The sequence below is a fragment of the Sylvia atricapilla genome, chromosome 4 (genome assembly GCF_009819655.1).
Source record: "Sylvia atricapilla isolate bSylAtr1 chromosome 4, bSylAtr1.pri, whole genome shotgun sequence".
Lineage (NCBI taxonomy): Eukaryota > Metazoa > Chordata > Aves > Passeriformes > Sylviidae > Sylvia > Sylvia atricapilla.
In genome coordinates this window covers 45,131,046-45,151,475 of record NC_089143.1, presented here as the reverse complement: position 1 = coordinate 45,151,475, position 20,430 = coordinate 45,131,046, and the positions used below count along the sequence as shown (strand labels likewise).

The window sequence follows — 20,430 nt, the reverse complement described above, 5'->3', positions numbered from 1 at the left end:
AAGAGTGTTTGTGCTATCCACAAAGCTCATATATAATGTTTTATATATTTGAATACAATATAGAATTCTTCTACTCTCTTTAAGAAGAAACTTTAACATCTGGATATTTTAGAAGAGAGACTTGGACAACCCAAGAGTTCTGCCATGTTTCAAACTTAGAAAAGCCTAGTGTGGCCAACCGAATAAATCCAAGTCCATACATCTAAACTGTTGAAGACTACAGTTAGGATTACCCAAATCGAGGGAAAAGTGAGTAGATACCTACACAAATAAGGGACAGGAATAAAGGAGAGTGCTGGGAAAAGTCTAAAAAAGGTGATGCTACAGGAATCTATTTATATTAAAACACATTCCCCTCCGATATCTGGTCAACTTTTCATGCATGCTAAACTCTACCTGTGTGTATGTGCATTCCACTATGACCACACCACTTTCACAGGATCCCTGACTGACCCTCTGCATTCAGCATCATGAATAAGGACAGTACAACAAAATAAATCTTACCTGCACGGCACCTGCTTTATTAACAAATGGGAAACCACAGAGAACAGCTGAAAGAAGCAACTTAGCAGCAGAATCCAGTGCACATCACCAATCAGTTTATGACAAAGCATCCTAAAGTGAAACCGGATATCCAAGACAAATAAATACACGAGGTCTGCCTCAAGCCCAGCAGAAGAGCAATATGAAACCAGGGCCATGGAAGTTGCAAAGAGCTTCAAACAAGCCCACAGAGCACTGTTACAGACTTAAGTATAAATCATCTGATCTACAAAAGAATTTTCAAGTCCCTTTAAATTTAAAGAGTATTGCCTCCTAGGCAAGATCCTACACTTGAACGTAAATTGCATTAAGCACAAGCGTAGTAAAGTTAAAGGGGAAACAAAGTTTCTGACCCAACAAGGTGCCCTGTGCTGCGGAGAACTTGAATTGAATCTTGCGCCCATTGCTCATCACAGCAGGAGCACTTCTCAGGTGGCAAGAACACGCCCACTCTCACCACAACAAATTTGGTGCAGCAGCTCTGTACAGAAAGAGTGCCCAGCACAGCCACACTGTGCAGTCTTCATTCCTCCCCAGAGCATAGTCATCCATCCTGCTGAATGAGGCAGTGGGGAACAGTAAGCAGTCTCATAAGCAGGCTGTGTCCTAACACGTGCATAAAGAGGCAAAATTGAGATTGCCTGCCTCTCCCATTTCCTAGTCAGTATATTTTCCTGACATAACACTAATATTCTTTTCAATTCATCCGTTAAACCTGGAAAACCGTAATCTTAAATGTTTTGTCCATGAATTCATAGACTCCACAGATTTCAGCTGTGACTGGCTCATCGCTTTCAGTATTTAAACAAAGTAAACAACTATCAAAGACTGCTCTAGAAGCTACAGTACAAGATATAAAACCAACGGGAGGTTTTGTATGCAGGAATTTTCCTGCTAGCTAAAAATTCTTTCCTAAGAGTTCTATGCTTGCTCACAAACTAAATTACGTATTAGAATGCATACACAAAAATTACATGAAAATAGTTAAAATTGCAGCATGGCTATCCTACTTACAAACAGAACCAAATAAATGAGAAGTTACATGATAAAGCATTCTCCATCCACTCAATTCTTACCACTGCACCTGGCTTATTATCACATGCAGTATACAATGTGAAAAGGCAATTTTGGTATAATAATCCAAGAAGGTTATCCATGGACAATGGAAAAACATAGTAGATATCAAAATAGTATTTGGTCTTAAGACTGGCAAAAATTGCTATGAAAATCAGAAATGTACAACATAGAATATAAAAAAGAAAACCCAACCAACAAAAAAAAGCCTAAACTTAACAACTAATTAAATTACCTAATAAACATTTAGAGAAGGGAAAAAAGCCAATAAAGTATATGATAGGTCAGCACTTAAGGCAGAGCAACAAAAAGAATATGAGTGCTCTGATGCACTATGGAAACAGAAAGGCTCCTTACACCTTTCTGCAATTATCTTTCTAGCGCAGCATGAAAAATATATTTTGTATTCTTTACTTACAAGCTACAGAGATCTTGTTATTCCATCCATATGAATAAGAACAAACCTTGGGAAGAAATGCTTTTTTTCAGTTTGACATTGTAAAATTTCAGTGTGAAGTATAGGCTAAACAAATTTGTGTACATTACATTTCTGAAAGCTTTCAAAGCATCCACAACTCTACATGACAGCAGAACTGAGAAACCAGAACACCTGATTTAGGTGTTCCATGAAAACTTTGAAAAGATAATTTGTTCCTTTGGCTCCTTAAGAGTTTGACTGCATTTGAAGAGTAAACACTCCTGAATTGTTATTACAGTAAAAAGAAAAAAAGGAATGAAAATCCTTGCCAGGGGGATGGTATAAATCAACACCATGCTTTTCATAAACACACCAATCCTAAATCCCACAGTGCCTCTTCTTACTTGACTACCTAAACAACAGACTACAGACTTTTAACTCCTTGCCTAACTGAAGTTACAAAGAAGAATGAAAAGTTGCCTGATCTAGGCTGACACCCACATTCCAAAGAAGCTGCTTCATGACACACATCTAAGGCTAAACAAAAGATAAGGATAATAGCACTTAACTCTAAAATATGGAGCAGGAGGAAAGAAAGAAGCTCTCATTATCCCAAAAATAAACCCTATGAAACAAGCATCCAGAGCTGAAGTTACAATAGGAAGAGATCTAAGTACATTAAGGCAAGGAAATGGACTTTATGCAGCAAAACATACACAGCAGCTCACAGAAATCCTTGTGCAAGTCCCTCAGTAAAACATTAAAGAAATTATGCAGTTATGAGTCAGAACCAAAATACTTCAGACACTTAAAAGCTGGAATAACTTGTTTCCTTTAGGATAAAATACACTGGAACTAGTGTTAAATAACCTACCACACTGAAGGAAATATTTTAATTATTTAATTACTAGAGGAAAAACAGCAGAAGCTAGAAGGACCTAAAACAAACCAAGGAAAAGAGCAACAAAATGGAGTACTGACAAAGCAATAAACACTGCATGCATAATATAAATCACCTAGAATTATACTGGAATATAAACCACAAAATTCAGGATTCAAAATTGCTTTAGAGGCTCCCATAAACTATTTAGCTCTTCTGCAATCAGAGAGGCAATAAAAAACAAACTTAGCCTGAATAAAACCTGGAATAACAAAATGCCATGAAAGCTATTAAACTATCACTCCAGAAGCTAACTGGAAGCAATACCAGTGCACAGTGCTCAAATCAAGAAACATTATCTTGAAATAATAACGCAGTGCTGGAAAGTGGCGATTCCAGCAGTACCACCAAAGTGCAACTTCCTTTCCACTGAGGTGAAACTTCATGTGTCCACATCATAAAGATCAAGAACTGCTCCTCTTGAAGAAGAAATACAGCAGAAGTGCACACCAAGCATAGCATAACATCTAGAACAAAGAGAGGACTGTTTCTTCCACTTTCCTCTCAATGAGAAAAAAATGAAACGTGAAATAGAACTGAAATGTGACCATGCCAGAACTGAGGGGAGATGGCACTTCATTCCTGGCTTGCTAAGTAACCCATGCACTTTTTTCAAAGAGGAAAGTGGGAACTAGACCACACTAAATGAGATTTTTTAAAACTGCACATTTATAAATACATCAAGATAGTTATCATCATAACACTCTCTAAAAAACATAAGACGATATTTAAAATCTAGAGCTTCTAGATGAGGGCCACCAAAATGCCAGACTTTATGTTCCCATCTGTGCCACAAGTACCTTTTTTCCCCATATCTTTGCAAAGACTGGAAGAGCAATGGCCCCAACTTTCCCAAACAAAAGCATTTCTCAAAATGCTCCAGGAAGTAAATGTAACAGATCACCAGTGATTCCAAATGTAAAAGCATCACATGGCATTCATACCAGTGAGCTAGAGCATATTGTTTATTTTCTCTTCTTAGGTCTTGGTAAAAAGGAAGAGTAAATCTACCTGAATGCTAAACAAGTAACAATCACAAAAATACACATTCAAAGCTCAAGAAAGTACTGGAAAAGGCTCTTCAGACCTCTTGCTTCGAGATGTGTATCAACAGCTTATATAAAATAAGATGAACATTTTCTGCAGGTCAAGGATCTTCCTCAACTGCAGGATTTCTTGGTCGTTTCTGTAAGGCAGCAGATCCAGTGTTAGTGTCAGAAAGGACAATGACCTAGACAAGTGGATGGCCCAAACCATTCTAGCAGCACCTGCCCTCCTTACCATGAAACAACTTTTCCCTTTGTATTGATGTTTATCATACTGTTTTGTAAAGACAGAAGCTAAACTTTGTCCAAATGATCTGATTTAGCACACACTGTGGAAGAATCAGATCAATTAAAGGAAAAAGGAGAGAAGGTTAGCACCTCCCAAAATGAAGTGCTATTGTCTATCTGGAAGACTTTCAATATTCTAAGAGTACCTGGAAGGAAATAACACCAACCCAGAAGGAAATAGTTTAGTATCTGAGACAGTCAAGCTGTAAAGGTGCCACAGGAGAAACAAAATTAACAAACTAAATTTTCTCCTCTTACTACTGTTTTTGAAATGGGTAAGGTGTACCTAAAATCCATTTTCCATTTTCTGATATTTAGTAAACTTACTGTAGGGAAATATCAGATTTTTCTCTTCCATGCAAGCAAATTATGCATAAATGGCAGTTCACTTCAAAAATAATTGTGCAAATATATTTCAAGGTATGAACTATGCTCCCTGTTTAATTTAAAAAGCTGACATGACAAACACGAAAACGTGAATCCTCATTAACACCTCAAGTAACCTTAGCCCAGCTATACTTACTCATCAAGCTGTCCTTCACATCCAAAAAACTCAAGTGAGAAATGCTCAACAGGACCTAAAGCATTTTGTTTGTAAAACGACATTATTTCCATAGTAAGCAGGAAGATCAGAGTCTTGTTTAACTTTGAAAATTGATTCTATTAACAAACAAGACATTATTTCATACCTAAGAAATCTTCCTTTAATCTAGAGATGCAGCAGATTTCAGACTTTTTTCATTTTGATCTGTTTCAAGGGAGTAATCCTTGAAACCAACAAAAACCAGCCCCACAAAACACTGGCATGAAACAGACAAAAATATATTATTCCAACAAAAACGCCTTCAGCTCCTGCTAACAGCTCCTTTGGAAACTGCTCAAGTACAAAGAACAACTATTCACATAAAGAAGGCATTTCTGAACAGCAGATACTATGGCAAATAAGTGGCAAGAAAAAAAAATGCATCATTCACAATATTGTTGGCTCATCATATACTGTATAGGGAAGATATAAAAGGATGTTAATCTTTAAAGAGGCAATAATCAGGGTAAGAAAATAATGAAGACTAATATGACTGGCAGTGCAAAAGCTCCCAAAGGCCCTGTTCTGGATGGGAGTGCCACAGTGCTATGTATGGCAACAGAGTCCCCACCTCAGAAACCACAAACGCCAAAGACAAACTGAACTAAAATAAACTAGGATATTAATCTGGTCTGTTTAACAGCTCTTAGATATTCATAGTTATGATACGGTTTTGGAGCCTGTAGTACCACTAGAGAAAAAGAGGACTACAATTCTTTTTCTGACAATATGATTCAGGAACAGTATGTGATGCTAAGGAAGAAGAAACAAAATATTCACCCTCTCAAACATGAAGTGCTTGGTTCATACAAATGCTGCATATCCTGCAAAAGGAGGAAAATAGGCTGTTTTCTAAATAGTAAAAAAGCAGATTCCTCAATTATGTAACTTCTTTTTCTTTTTTAAGAGAAGACGATACTGGGAATTTCTATAAAATTCCCTTTATTCTATGAAGAAATTTTCAAAGTCCATTTCCATCAAAATATTAGCCTTTCATCTGCATTATGTATCCTTGTAAAAATATATTTTAAGAGGATGTTGCAGGAAAATGGCTGGAAGTCATGCCAGAAACTACTGCATTACATATCCTTTCTGCAATCCAGGTGAAAAGGAGCGTATACATTATTCTAGACTGGAAGACAAAAAAGAACAAGTCATTGTGGATTCAGTATTTGCTGCCAAAACAGCAGAAATGCTTTTTATGAAGCAGGAATTTCTCTTTTAAAACACATACAGAATTCTTTGTCAAACTGAAAAGGTTTAATCAATTACCAACAAGTTCACTTGTTTACTTTTGCTGTGTTAGAGGTCAAAGGGACGCTGTAATCACAGTTCATTCGCAAAGCAATTAACACAGATCCATGAACCTATGCAAATACTTGGTCGAGAAAGGTTTTAAGAGGAATGTGGGAACTGACAGTGGTCAGAACATGGATTCTTAGGCTCCAGGCAGAAACTTGAAGCCTGTGGGAAAGCCAAGTACAGAACTCTCCCAGTCTGGCCTGGGAAATCACAAGGAGGAGCCCAAAACAACCTTGCAGATATCCTTCTCCTAACACCTGGTGTTTTTCCAACTAGTTTACTGGTAGAGATGTTTAAAAAAAAGTGGTGCCCTAAAGGACCAATTGATGCCGTTTTACACCACAACAACACAAACTCCGAACTTCAGAAGGCTGAAAATTACTCCTTTATTTTTCGGATGTGTCTCCCTTATATACTTTTTTACACAGATCAATTTGATTGGTGACAAGAAGACAAACCTGTTCAATCACATTGGTCAGACCACAGGGACATCAAGAAGAAGTCCCTCCTAGGAAAAGGAATGAAAACAAAGTTACAGGTACAAAAACATGTCTCTTGTTTACAGAAAATTCCTTGGAAAAAGAATTTCAGAAAACCAAAACATCTCAGGCACAAACCAGGGCTCCAACCAAGCCTATTCATTGTACCAAAACACTGTATAAAAAGAATCTGTCTTTCAATAAAGTTTCCTGTAAGTCCTCTGAAGAAATCAGAATTCTATATGTTGTTACATGAGCCATAATGAATCGTAACGATAGAGGAATCTGTGTTCTTCAACAACCCACACAGCAGCAGTGTGGAAAAAAGTCTATTATGGTCATATGGTCTATCATGACTCCTATGAGGAAAGGCTGAGCTCCTATGAGCTCAGCCTGGAGAAGAGTAGGCTTTGGGGTGACTTAATTGTGGAATTCCAGTACCTGAACAGAGCCTACAAGAAAGATGGTGAGAAATTGTTTACAAGAGAGTGTAGGGATAGTGCAAGGGGAAATGGAATTAAACTAAAGGAGGATAGGTTTCAGTTGGATGTTAGGAAGAAAATCTTTACAGTGAAACTTGAACATGTCCCCAGAAAAGTTGTGGATGCCTCATCCCTGGAAGTGTTTATAGCCAGGTTGGATGGAGCCCTGAGCAAGCTAGTTTAGCGAAAGGTGCCTTCTGTCCACAGCAGGGGGATTGGAACTAGATGATCTTTAAGGTCCCTTCCAACCCAGGACATTCTATGATAGACACAGATGGAGAAAGGAGTCAAAAATAACAATGAGAGCAGCCCTGACATGCATGCTGCCTAAAGATGCAAATACAGTAACAAATTAAGGACTGTGCTCCACTTCCAAAAGCTCTAAATATGAGCATTCCTAAAATCCGACAATTCAATACTAAATACTGAAAATTAAGTTAATATATCCTACTCATCCTTAATCCAGTAATACCTTTAAGTTCTGATGCACCTAATTGCAAAGCATTGCTGTAGCTAAAGATTATCCCCAGTCAGATAGATCCTAAGAAATCCCTTAAGCCTCCTTCTTTCAGAGAGATGAAGCAAGACCTGAAGGTAACAACATATGGAAAATGCATAAGAAATAGCAGCCTAACAGAGATACTATAAAACAGAGCAATATCCAAAAAAATATAGCCCTTAATAGCTAGCTTCCATTTAAATGACACCTCCAGTGTCAGGTTTTTCAGTTACTGCGCATCACATGGCAGCTACAGCCTGAGTCCAGCCCTGTTAGCACAGCCTGGAACTCAGGTACACAGCACAGAGCCCTGCGTAGCCAAGAGCCACCTTGAGGACAAAGCTGATAAAACAAAAGCTGATTTTCTCGCTGGGAAGAACAAACACATACAAAACTGATGCCTTTTTAAGAACAACTAAACACGTAATATAGCACCATGTGTGTCTACATGCACCACCTGGTAACATTCATTGGCTGCAGACAGCTTCATTCACTGATGTTGTGTGTGAGGCATTAGGGGTGAGCCCAGAGATGGGCACTGGCTGATTTCACTGGATGTTCTCAGAGGGCTGCTTCGAATCCATGTCCACTTGTCTGCTATGACACATTGCCCTCTCCCCGCCTAAAGCACAAGGTGATCCAGTGCCCAGAGTAATCAGTGGAGCAGACACGAGGTCACAGACTTTCCTAATCCTCTACTATCCTCTGAAGTTGCATAGCCTGAAGAGCAGCTTGGGGCTTGTAAATGCCCCACACTGTAGGTTAATATAAAGTTCCCCACAAATAAATGGCATATATCCTTCAACACTTCTGAGGTATACTGACTCCCTGCTGCCTTCTCTATCTTCAGCATCTGTACAAGTGTACCCATTAGCAGCCAAAAGTCAGATTAACCTGCTTAGCACAGCTAACATTAGTGTGTTAACACTGTAGGAACGTGTTTAAATTTGACACAGAGTAATTAAAGTAAATCATATGTATTTAAAGTACACTGTTCCAAAGGCACTCTCAAATCACTGCAGCACTGTAGAATAATTATGTATAGTGCTCAGCGCACTGAAAAAAGAAGATGAGGAAATGTTCTCGACAAAGTGAAGGGAGCTGGTGTGCTCTGAACATAATCTGAAGAAAGAATATGGGTGTTTCATAGCACATAACCTATAAATTAAGCTGTCAATAAAAGGAGAGAGAGAATAGGGGAAATAAAGGCAAAAGAAAAACAGCTATTCCTTCAAATGAACCTCAGCTGCTGAATCCCTTTCTATAAATCTAATTGTATATATTTTAAAATCCAATATTACTTTGTTTTAAACATTATTTCCTGGATGTCAAAATCAGCACAGAGGACGATGTATTTCTTGATACCAATTTGGCAGGCTACTATATTATACTGTTCATGCTCACTGGTATGCCACTACAGTTAATTTATAAAAAAAAAAAATCAAAGCTCTGTAAAAACAGAGTTATATCTGTAGGATATTTTTATGAAACATTGTTTTGCAGCTAATAGCCCCTAAAAATGGGAAAAAAACTGGTAGATGAGAAAGGGTTCAACCCAAAATGACTAACAAGGAAGAGGAAGGAAAGAGCAGCATGTGAATCTGCAGCAAAATCTAACGTAAGTATTGATCTCGGCAATCAGTAGCAGGTTGTCTTTCAGATCCCAGGTACTTTTATAGTTACACAAACGTCCTTGCTTGCCTAACAGTGAAGGTCTTAAAACAATTGACCTGATTTTTTCTTATTTTTTCTTTCAGGGGCTAGGGGATCTTGTTCAATCTGTCTACTGGGTATCAATTAAAAAGAAAAAATTCAGAAAAATACAGTAAATAACAGATTATATTATAACAGAAAATTACAGCATTAGCATAAGTAGAATAAGTAAGCCTATAGCAGCACAGCAGATTAATAACAATTACATCAACATGAAATCTCGTAAAAGACAGTTTTAAAATGCTCTTACACAACAGAAAATCTGGAAAGGCAAAAGACTCTTCTGATGCTGAACTTATACACACAAAATAAACTCAGGTAACGCTGCTGAGAGATGTATGCATCTTACCCGTGAGTACAGCTTTTGCTGAAGGGTCTGCCAGATCCAGTGCAGATTTCCCATCGGTGTTCCGAATGTTTGGATCAGCTCCGTGCTGCAGCAGCACTGTGCAGGGAAAGCAGAAACAGTATCTTACCTCAGGTATACACAGGTTATTTACTGCTAAGTGTCTCCTCGGCATGATGAAGGCATAAACAAACATTGCACAATTTTCTTTATCTTTATTTTTCCTTCTGGCTTTTTCCTCCCTCTCTCTCCTTTTTTTTTTTTTTTTTTTTTTTTTTTGTTAAGCACTGCAGCAAAGGATCTTCTCCAGACTCAGGCTAAGTTAAGATATAGTAAGACCACATGACTTTGCATGATAAACATGAACCCCGACTCTCTTGCAATAGTCGGGTTTGGGCTCCTCCTGACAGCTAGCTGGTATGCTGTGCATTCACTGACTCACACTGGGAAGTCTGCTGTGGAACCTGCTTCTGCCTTTACTACCACTACTGCTGCTTGTTACCACTCCCGTTCCTTTTCCACTGACTATCCCAAGTTACCCCGCCTCTATAAATCAGCAATACTTCAGCCTTTCAGTGCCTCATTACTTGCGCAGGAAATCTTAACCACGGCATATCAGCTCACCTTCAAGAAGTGTAACAGGGTAAGATTTGTAACCTGGTACCCTGCAGACTTGGATGCTCAGAGGCTGTTACACTCACTGGTATTTCTTTTCCCTACTAAGCCTATAAACACATGAAAGCTCAAATATATATATAAACACTTAGAATAAAATATACAGTCATAAGGCTAGGAAGGCATTGTAACAGTACACTATCAACTAGAAAGTTCATTAAAAAAATCCCACTATTTCACCTGTGAACCCTTTTGATCAGAAACAACATAATGCAATACAGATCACCACCTCTCAATATCAAGACATTTTGTACAGAGCTGGAAAATAAGGCCCATGGTAGAGGCCTGACAAAAAGGCCCCAAGTGTCATGCAAAATAAGCACAACATATTAAAAATTGAGTGCAACACACGTTGTATAAGTGTGAATAACAGGACAGTACACAGAGACTCAAGGTCAAGGAGATGAGCAATAAAAACCAGCAGACATTTATGGTTGCTCACCTAACATCTGTTGAGATACAGCTGGACTGAAGAAATCAAAACAAAGAAATAGTTGCAAACAGTTTTTGTAACTAAGGGTACAAAAATACTTCACAGACAATTCTCCAGAAAAAACATAACCCAATTCAGAACAAAACTAATTACTGATACTGTGTGAATATATATACACACACATATACATTTTAAAAAACTTTAACCAGCAAAACACTTTTCAGAAAGCCTTTTTTTCTAAATTGAAATTTTAGAATTTAAATTTAGTATTGTTTTTATTCAAACCTCTTTTCTTACGCATTTCTGACTTCAACTTCTTCAAACACTGCCAAATTTCATATATGTTAGCTTACACGGTGCAATGTTTGCCCCCAAGTTGAATTTTTGCACAAGTCTGGTGCTTCAGTGAAGGAAATTGACTTATTTTACACTTTGACAAGAAGGTGCAATTGCCTGATATTTTTGAAAGAAGACTCAAGTAGGAAGCCTAGGAAAAACCTAAGCTTTTTTGTTTGGTGATGGGTTTTTTTCCCCATGTCAAGACAAAAACACCAAAATGGGGGGAGAGAAAAAAAAAACAGCTAGCACGTGCTCATTGAATCTTGTTAGGATCTAGCACCTACGTTTCTGAAGATACCATCTGTGCCATACATGCTACCACCCACTGAGAGATCTTACTCAGGGACAGGTTTGAGACTGAGCCAGCCTCTCAAGCCACACAGGCACACTTCAGTAGGAACAGGCAAACAAGACCTATCGCGTGTTTAAACGAGACCTTTTTTAAACACGACATGCAGTATAGGAACTGAGTATGGAGAGACAGATTCTCTATGTCCCATCTCTCTTCTCTTGGACCCTGTTAGTGACTCTATACACCTAGGAAGAGGGAACCCATTTGTCCCAAGAGGCACCAGTGTAAGAGTAGTAGCCTGAAAGACATAACCACCAACTGTCTATCAAGAGAAAGCAGGCAGTAAAAATGATGAAACACAGCACTGACTGGACCAGAAGGCAACGAAGGATTCACACAGCAAAAAGCTTCAGATAAAGAGCTAGGGGAGAAAACTGAAAAAGAAGATGTGGCAGGGCAAAAGAGAAAAGAAGTCCATGAAGAAAGAAGAGAGAGGAATGATTGGGATTTGACCCATTTGGAGGTTTGGACTAGCATGTGACGCCAACCTGAGGCAGGTTAGGGCAAGAAAGGTGACTTTAAAAAACGCCAGGTAACAGATGTAGAACTCTCAAAGGCATTTGCAACTGCCTGAGCTCAGTGCTAAAAGAGAAGCAAATTTTCAAGTCTCTTGATTCTTCCACCCTGTGCAAATCAATCAAGAGTGCTTCCCTGATACTTCTGGTGGCACACACAGATGACGATACACACAGTACTGCTTCCAGCTCCTCTCCTGGCTAAAATGACAAAGGATTATGCAGTGTATCTAACCTGCTCAGTTATACTAATGAACCATGAAGGATTTGGCCAAGACTTACAACATAAAATTTTTGTGTCCAGTTTCTAGACTGTTTAAAACCTAGGCAAATACATTAAAAATTTACTAAACAAGGCTTAAGCTGGTTGTCTGCAAGCTCCAGAATTACGGACTGTCTGTGAAACGCACATTTTAAGTGGCCAAACAAGGTTCAGAAAAATAACCTATCAGAACACAATTGCTGTAAATGAGACTTCTCCTTCTTGTCTCTGCAATCATTCATCCCACTCATCTTCCAACTTCTCCAACAGCCAAGGGTATGGTACTGCAGATACTACCTTTATTCAGTTCTAGAAACACATCTATACCATGAAATGAAGGCAACGGCATCTTGGAAAAAGAAACCAATATAAATAAAGACTGCATTAGAATGCATATGAATAAAGGAAGCAAATGGGTCACAAAGGCCATCTTATTCTTATATTTCCTCTATTGACTATTTTGTTCTAATATCTCCATACTTTTTAAGTACATAATCTCACAAAAAAAATGTCTTAGTGAGAATGTTGTCATCATCAGGAATTAACAAGAGAAATCCAGCATTTGATGTTTAGTCTATCAGTGTAACACAGCTGTACTTCAATACCTGGCAAACCCCAGGTAGCTTCTAATAGAATGCTCTCCTGCATGTTCAAAACCTTTAACACCTTAGCTGAAGATAAAGTTTCTTCTAATGACAGGGCATTTGAGATCTAGACACAGTGTGTCTCTTGAAATTTCCTTTTCAATATGCCAGCGATGTATAAAAATTTCAAGACAGATCTCCTGTGTGGAGAAAAAAACATTCCCTCTATAAAGAAAAACAGAACAAGCCATTCTAGCTAATTGTAGCTATTTTGGATTTCAAACACGGCACACTGGTTTTAGAGGATGGTTTCTCAGTAGCCTGAAAAGGGAATGTGGAAATAGTTTCCATCAAGAAACTTCTGTTCCAGCTCTGTACATTTAACAGGCAATTGAAGGGATGTTGCGCACAAAAATTAACTCCTGAAACTTGGTTAATTGACATACTTGGATATGCTGGTTTATTTCCTTTGGAAAATGGGAACACTGGGGTATATCATGTTTCTGTAATGGAGGCAGTGCCCTTAATAATCTAGCAATACCATTAACAGGCTATCCCAAACTTTTCTACAGATCATATTGTACGAACAGCATAAAGAAGCTCTTCTTTTTACTGAGTCTTAATACTGCATATGGACAACAAAACCCTGGAACCTTAACTATAGTACAAATAAAGACTGGTCTGGAGTTACCCTCACTGCAACTGCTAAAATACTTCAGATTCTGATTTTCACATACTATCTGAAATGCCTTATTTAATTACACTGCTATTATACCAGATCGGTATTAGAGACAAGAAAGGTCATAAGTCTTTCTACATTTTTTAAAAAGCTATTGTATTGCATAGAGCATATACTACAACCACTAATCATTTCAGATTACTGCCAGCTCACTACAGCAGGATGAATCCTAAAATGAAGTACTTGGCCCACAGCCTCCTGGCACAGGTATTTTGGACTGTGAAATTAACCAACACAACCCTCACTCGGCTGTCAAGAACAAACATTTTTACTTTTGTCAGTTTCAACCTTCACATTTTCACCAACAAGGTATGGCAAAAACTTCCCTGGGAGCTATTAACAAGCACAAGTGTGTTTTTACTGGGGTGGGGGGAAGGAATTTTTTCTACATAGAAATCATCACCTAAGTACTTAGTCCTTCCTGCTTCATACTGCCACAGCTGAAAGTGCACCAAAGGAAAACACTTTTGATTGAAAGACATAAATACAATGGAAATAGAACAGGAATAAAAATACATTTGTTTGTTCATATTAGCAAAGATCAGAATGGTTCAATTATGACTTCTCTAGGCCCAAAATCCACAGCTTCCTGACTATCCCTAATGCTGATGGAAAACTTCACATCTGGGATCAAATCAGATGTGTGCAAATGCAAAAAAAAAAAGGCACATCCAAATTTTTGACTGTTGAGTGAAAAATGCAAGAACAGGCAGACCTCCCAAAAGTATCTGTACTTCAAGCTGCCTACTGCTTTTAATTACATTTCCAGAGTTGCTCACAGCTCTACCATGGCCTACTCTATCTCCACCAGTTTTTCATCACTGTGTCCCACTGCCTTGTGTTTGGAGTCCCTTCCAGCTACCCCAGCTTTAGTATATATTCTTTCTTCCCTCTTTTCAAATTCAACTTCTGGAGACAATTTCCAAAAGTTCTTTTCAAACTATATTAAACTTTAGCTTTCTCTACTTACTCACTATGAATCAAGGTGCAGAGGATACAGCCTAAGAAAAAGATCTCTTTTTGATTTATAACACAGGCACTATCTTCCATTTCTCTAAATGACACCTCTAGAGCTGGTCATTCTCTCACTAACTTTAGGTCCCAGGAACACACACGTGTCTCAGTCTAAGTTTCACGTAGGTTATGTTTCCAAGCTGACAAGAAAGGTAATGTGCTCATTTACCTCCATGTTCTGAAAACATCTAGACAACACACTGGAATCCAAAGCTAAATGCATCTTCTCCCTTAACTACCAGTACATGTAAATCAAACCACTAAAGTTTTGAAGCTTTTCTCATATTACAAGAACACCAGTTTCTTGCCTAGATATTATACTTATATGATTTAGAGCCAATAATCCCATTTTGGCATGTTACCAGATGAATAAGCCTTTTTGCTAAATGATTGTATATAACAAAAGTTGTAGCACCCTACTCTCACCTTTATAAAACTGAGTATGTAAGATATGGCTAATAACATTAACCACCACTGTATCACTGATTAACTTCCACCTCTGCGAGCAAACCCAGTCCTGTCATGTAGAAATAGGCTGTACTCATCAGCCATTGGAACTGCAAGGAGAAAACATGAGAGACAGTACCTCTACAGAGGCTGCACAGAGCTCTAAGGATTTAAGTATCACTACTGGACCTGATGACATCCATGGCCTCAAACAGCATTGCCAGCTCAATCAGGAGGAGTTGGGAAAAAAAGAAGAGACAGGTCCTGTGCTATTGACTGCCCCTCTATAGTGAATGCCATCAAAGTGAATAAAGAGAGGATTATGGAGCAGAAAGGCTAAGCACACCAGAGCACATAGTTCAGAGTCAGGATAAGATACAGGCAACAACCAGATATATCTGGGAGCACTGCAGGTAGATTATGGGCAAGAAGACATAATAACCTGGTGGCAGATCAGAGACAGGAGTGTCCAGAAGACTTTTAACTATCTCCAGAGAAGGAGACATCACAACCACTCTGGGCAACCCTAGATAGACCACGCTGGCACAAGTGCCATACCCAGCCCTGTGCTGCCCACCCTGCTGCACCTGGGTGCCTGGGGGCTGCGGCTGCAAACATTTGGCCAGGCAACAAGGCAGACTGGAGAAGCAATCACTGCCCAATCCTCATGCAACAACATGACGTGCTCTGGTTGGCACAAGAAACGACAACACAGGGACACGTTCCAGTGATAGGAGTTGAAAAGAGTAATTTTGTCTTTCCAGTTTAGAGGGTATCTAACATTACCAGCTGGGTCAGTGTGAGCTGCTTAGCACTATCCATTATTTTGCCTTCTCTACTTCCCTTGTTCAGGGCATTCCAGCTTTCCATTATCCCAGACATGGGTTTGTTCCCAATGAACCAGCATGTTGGTTTTGTTCTTTGTTGGGGCCAGACAGACAGAGCAAGTGACAAATACACCAACTACAGTAATATGAAGCAGAAGCTTACAAAAGCAACGTTAGGCTCCATTATGTTGAAACAAAAAAATTTAAAGGGAATCAGGTGGTGTTCCCCAATAGCCTAGACAGAAACAAGAGTTCTGACACCAGGAGGGAGCAGCAGACAAGTAGCAGAGAAAAAGTGATGAAGTTCTGAGCAAAACAGAAAAGTCAGGGACTCAATATATTAGGAACCAAGAGGGAAACATCTGTGAAATGCCTCAAAGGAATTATGGCACAGTCCTCTAAGAAGGTGACAAGGTCAATGACACAGCTGAAGTGTCTCTATACCAATGCACACAGCATGGGCAGTGAACAGGAGGAGCTGGAAGTCACTTGGCATCTAGAAAGCTACAATCTAATCACTATCATCAGTGAAACATTGTGCAAAGGACCACACAACTGGAATGCTGCAATAGGCAAACAGAAACTTTTCAGAAGGTGTCGGGAAGAAGAAAAAGCAAGAAGATGTCTGCCCTCCAAGAAAAAAAAAATTACTCTAGAGAGCTGCCTTAGAAAAACAGCAATGAAAACATTGAGAGCTTATTAGGTAAAAATTAAGGGCTAAGCCAACAAAGGGAACCTGATGGCTGGTGTTTACTACTGTCTACCTCATCTGTGGAAGTTTGTTGATAATGAGTTCTTCCTTCAGCTACAGGAGATGTGATGTTTGCAGGCTCTGATCCTGCTGGGGGACTCCAATCACACTGACATCTGCTGGAAAAGCAGCACAGTAAACTGTAAGCAGTCCAGGAGATCCTTGCAGTCCAGGAGTGCAATGGGGATAATTTCTTAATCCAAGTAACAGCACAACTAGAGGGCAAGCATTACTAGACCTGTTGCCTACCAACACAGATGAACTAATTAGGTATGTCAAGCTTAGTGGCAGGCTGAGCTGCAGTAGTCATGCCCTGGTGGAATTCACTATCATGATGGATATATACCAGGTGAAGAACAGAGTAAGGACCCCAAGTTTTAAGAGCACACTTTTAGTTGCTGAATGAATTAATGGATGAGATCCCCCAGGAACTGCCCTCAGATACAAAGGAGCTGTACAGAACTGGCAGCCCTTTAAGGACATTTTTCACAGAGCCCAAGAGCTCTCAATTACCATGGGTAAGAAAACAGGTAAGGGAAGTAGAGGACAAACATGACTAAGGACCTCCTGATCAAACTAAAGTGTAAGAAGGAAATGCACAGTTCCTATAGGAAAACTGGCTAGAAAAAGGAAGATTAAAGTAAACATACCTGCTCTTGATAAACAAGACATGAGAACTAGTGAAAACTGATATGGAGAAGGCTGAGCTATTTCACCAGAGTTTTCAATATGAATCTCTCTTCCCACATCTCTCAGTTCCCTGAACCACAAGGCTGGGATTGTAGACGAAGCGGGGCTCAGGTTCAAGGCCACCTGAGATACCTGAACATACATCACTCCATAGGACCCAGTGAGATGTATCCCAGGGTTCTGAAGGAGTAGGCTGATGTTGAAAATGGCCAAGTATCGTTATGATTCAGGATGGCTCATGTAACCACATGTACAACTGATTTCTTCAGAGGGCTTATAGCAAAGTTTACTGAAAGACAGATTCTTTTCACACAGTATTTTGGTACAATGAATAGGATTGGTCCTTTAGGGTATCACCTTTTTTTAAACATCTCTACCAGTAAACAAGTTGGAAAAACACCAGGTGTCAGGAGGAGGATATCTACAAGGCTGTTTTGGGCTCCTCCTTATGATTTCCCAGGCCAAACTGGGAGAGTTCTGTACTTGGCTTTCCCACAGGCTTCAAGCTTCTGCCTGGAGCCTAAGAATCCATGTTCTGACCACTGTCAGTTCCCACAGCCAAGCAATTCTCAATCATATCCAAGAAGTCTTAGCAGTAAGGCAAATCCCCAGACTGGAAAAAGGAAAACATCAGACCCATTTTGAAAAAAGGTAAAAATGAAGACCTCAGGAACTACCAACCAGGCAGCCTCATTCCATATCCAGTAAAATCATGGAATGCTCTGCTGGAAGACACATCAAAACACATGGACGACAGGGAGCCACACAGAGACAGAAAGAGCAGATCATGCTTACTAATTTGGCAGCCTTCCACAATAAAATGATTGCATCAGTTTACAGACGAAAAGCTACAGATGTCATCAACCTGAACTTCTTGCAAAGCTGGAACAAGTTATCCAGAAAAGTTACCTATCACTGGAACTGTTTAAGGTCAAGTTGCCCAGGGCTTTGAGCAACCTGATCTGGTGAACGCTATCCCTTCCATTGGCAGGGGATGTGGACTACATGATCTTTTAAAGGTCCCTTGCAACCCAAACCATTCTATGATTGTAATCCTGCAGGCCAATTCCTGGAGATCCACGGTTTTAAAATTTATACAGATACATGCTGTTAAATTATCATTTTCAAGTAAAAGAAAGCTGCCTCTAGTTTAAAAATGCTACTTTGACCAAATGTGATGGGATCTCAATAAATACAGCACCTGCTTACAGGTTTCTGTTACCCTGTGATTAGATAAACAATTGCAGCAATTGTTGAGGGCATCAGTATGTGGCAGGAGATAATACACACAGACAGCTTGGAATATGGCTCTCCTAGCAGTCTATATCTATATGTCATCAACCTCACTTCTCAGTGTATTACAAGATTTCAATGCATTCTAGACTTAAGTTGGTACTGGATGTTCCAGAGATTAGATAAATCTGATCAAAGCAAGGTAAGGGGAAGGGATCTGAACCAGGCAACCTAAACCACATGTATCACTGCCCCAAGAGCTCTTCCAGCAGGGGAAGAAGATACTTTTTTGAAAGGCTCCTTCTGCAATTGCCTTCAAGTCTTTCCCCATAAGTAGGTGAATCCTGAGTTACACAATCCTGAGTGACATGCTCCAAGGAATCCTGCTTGACTAGGGAAGTTGGACTGGATCACTTCCAATGGTCCTTTCCAACCTTAGTCATTCTATGATTTTAACTATGATTAGTTTTCTGTATGTAGGAAGCATTACAAAATTGCTCCCTGGTACACCAGTTCTGCCTACCTGTGATTAAATATGCACAGAAAGAAAGAACATGCAGAAGGTTCCAGAGCCCACAGGCAGCACAGCAGAGGCTGGTAATATCCTTCTGCCCTCAGAGAAAGTGCCAGAGTAGATTGCTAAGCCTACATAAAAAGCAATTCAAAGCCCTGATCTTGCCTGGACTTAACGAAGTAAATATCCCTGTTTCTTTTGGGGTTTTTTTGTTTGTTTTGTTTTGTTTTTTTATGTAACAGTTTTCAAACTAAAATTTTCCATTCTAGCTAAGAGTGAGAACAAAAGTATATGCAGGTCATGCAGAACGCAGTCTTCTAGAAAGCCATCTCAAAACCTAAGTGCAATTGCAGTTCTTTTGTTTGTGGTTTTTTTACATCATGCTAGAGTGCTGTCATTCCAAAACACTTCCCCCAAGAACACTATCTGCACAAAAAGCTGTGTAATGTAAAGAAGTTTTGAGAGTTCCATAATGAACCTGCAAAATGCAAGAACTCTAGAAGCTTCAGTAAGGGGGAAAAAAAAACCCCAAACAAAAAAAAAACCCAACCCCCCCCCCCAAAAAAAAAAAAAACCGAAAACAAAAGAAAACCCCACACAACCAGAACAAAACCAAAAAACCTTTCACTGAGATAACAAGCAATGAAAGTCAGTACATTAAGCAATTACTTAATTCCATTTATTTGCAGCCATGCACAGGCACTCATTCAACACTGAATTACAGTAAATCATGGAACAGTTGTGGTCAAAGGGACCTCTGTAGCTTCTTCTCCCTGCTGCAGCTGAGTCACCTACACTCAGTTGCCCAGGACTCTGTCCAAATGGCTTTTCAGTATCTCCAAGGAAGGAGACTCCACAACTTCTCTGCACAACCAGTGATTACTTGTCCTAATGGCAAAAAACGTCTCCTGGTGTTCAGAAGGAACCTCCTAGATTTTGATTTGTGGCTATTTCACAAAGGGCTTAAGAATCACATCTCAGTGTGTTCGAGTACTCATCTGGAACATGTATACTGTTAATTGTGCAAAATGAAATAGAAGACCCTTTCATCAAAAGAGGTCCAAAAAAACCTAACAAAAACTATTTATCTCGTCTGTAGATAGTATGAATTAAGGACTCACTATGCAACAACTAAATCACAACACCTTTCCTTGCAAGCAGCAATTCCACAACTACTTAAGCCTCAAGCAATTGGTTTAATATACCACACTGAATGCCTAGAAATCTTAACTGCTGCCCTACTGTCTGAGCAATTCATGCTTTCACCTATATACCATGCTGAAAGCTGCTTTAAGGACAAGTCTTCATTGCTTGGTCCCAATTTAACTTTTCTCTGAACGAA

At 39.3% G+C, this 20,430-nt stretch overlaps 1 protein-coding gene and 1 long non-coding RNA gene across 2 annotated transcripts in view; one reads left to right on the top strand and one right to left on the bottom strand.

Moving 5' to 3' along the window:
* The window catches only part of LOC136360476 (uncharacterized), a 254,845-nt gene that overhangs the window by 154,378 nt on the left and 80,037 nt on the right, over nucleotides 1-20,430 (top strand). The gene's annotated exons all lie outside the window — the stretch shown is intronic.
* The window catches only part of TNKS (tankyrase), a 126,508-nt gene that overhangs the window by 90,721 nt on the left and 15,357 nt on the right, over nucleotides 1-20,430 (bottom strand). Inside the window, 1 exon segment of the mRNA XM_066317746.1 lies at nucleotides 9,717-9,812. Within this exon segment, the coding sequence (XP_066173843.1) occupies nucleotides 9,717-9,812 (96 nt within the window).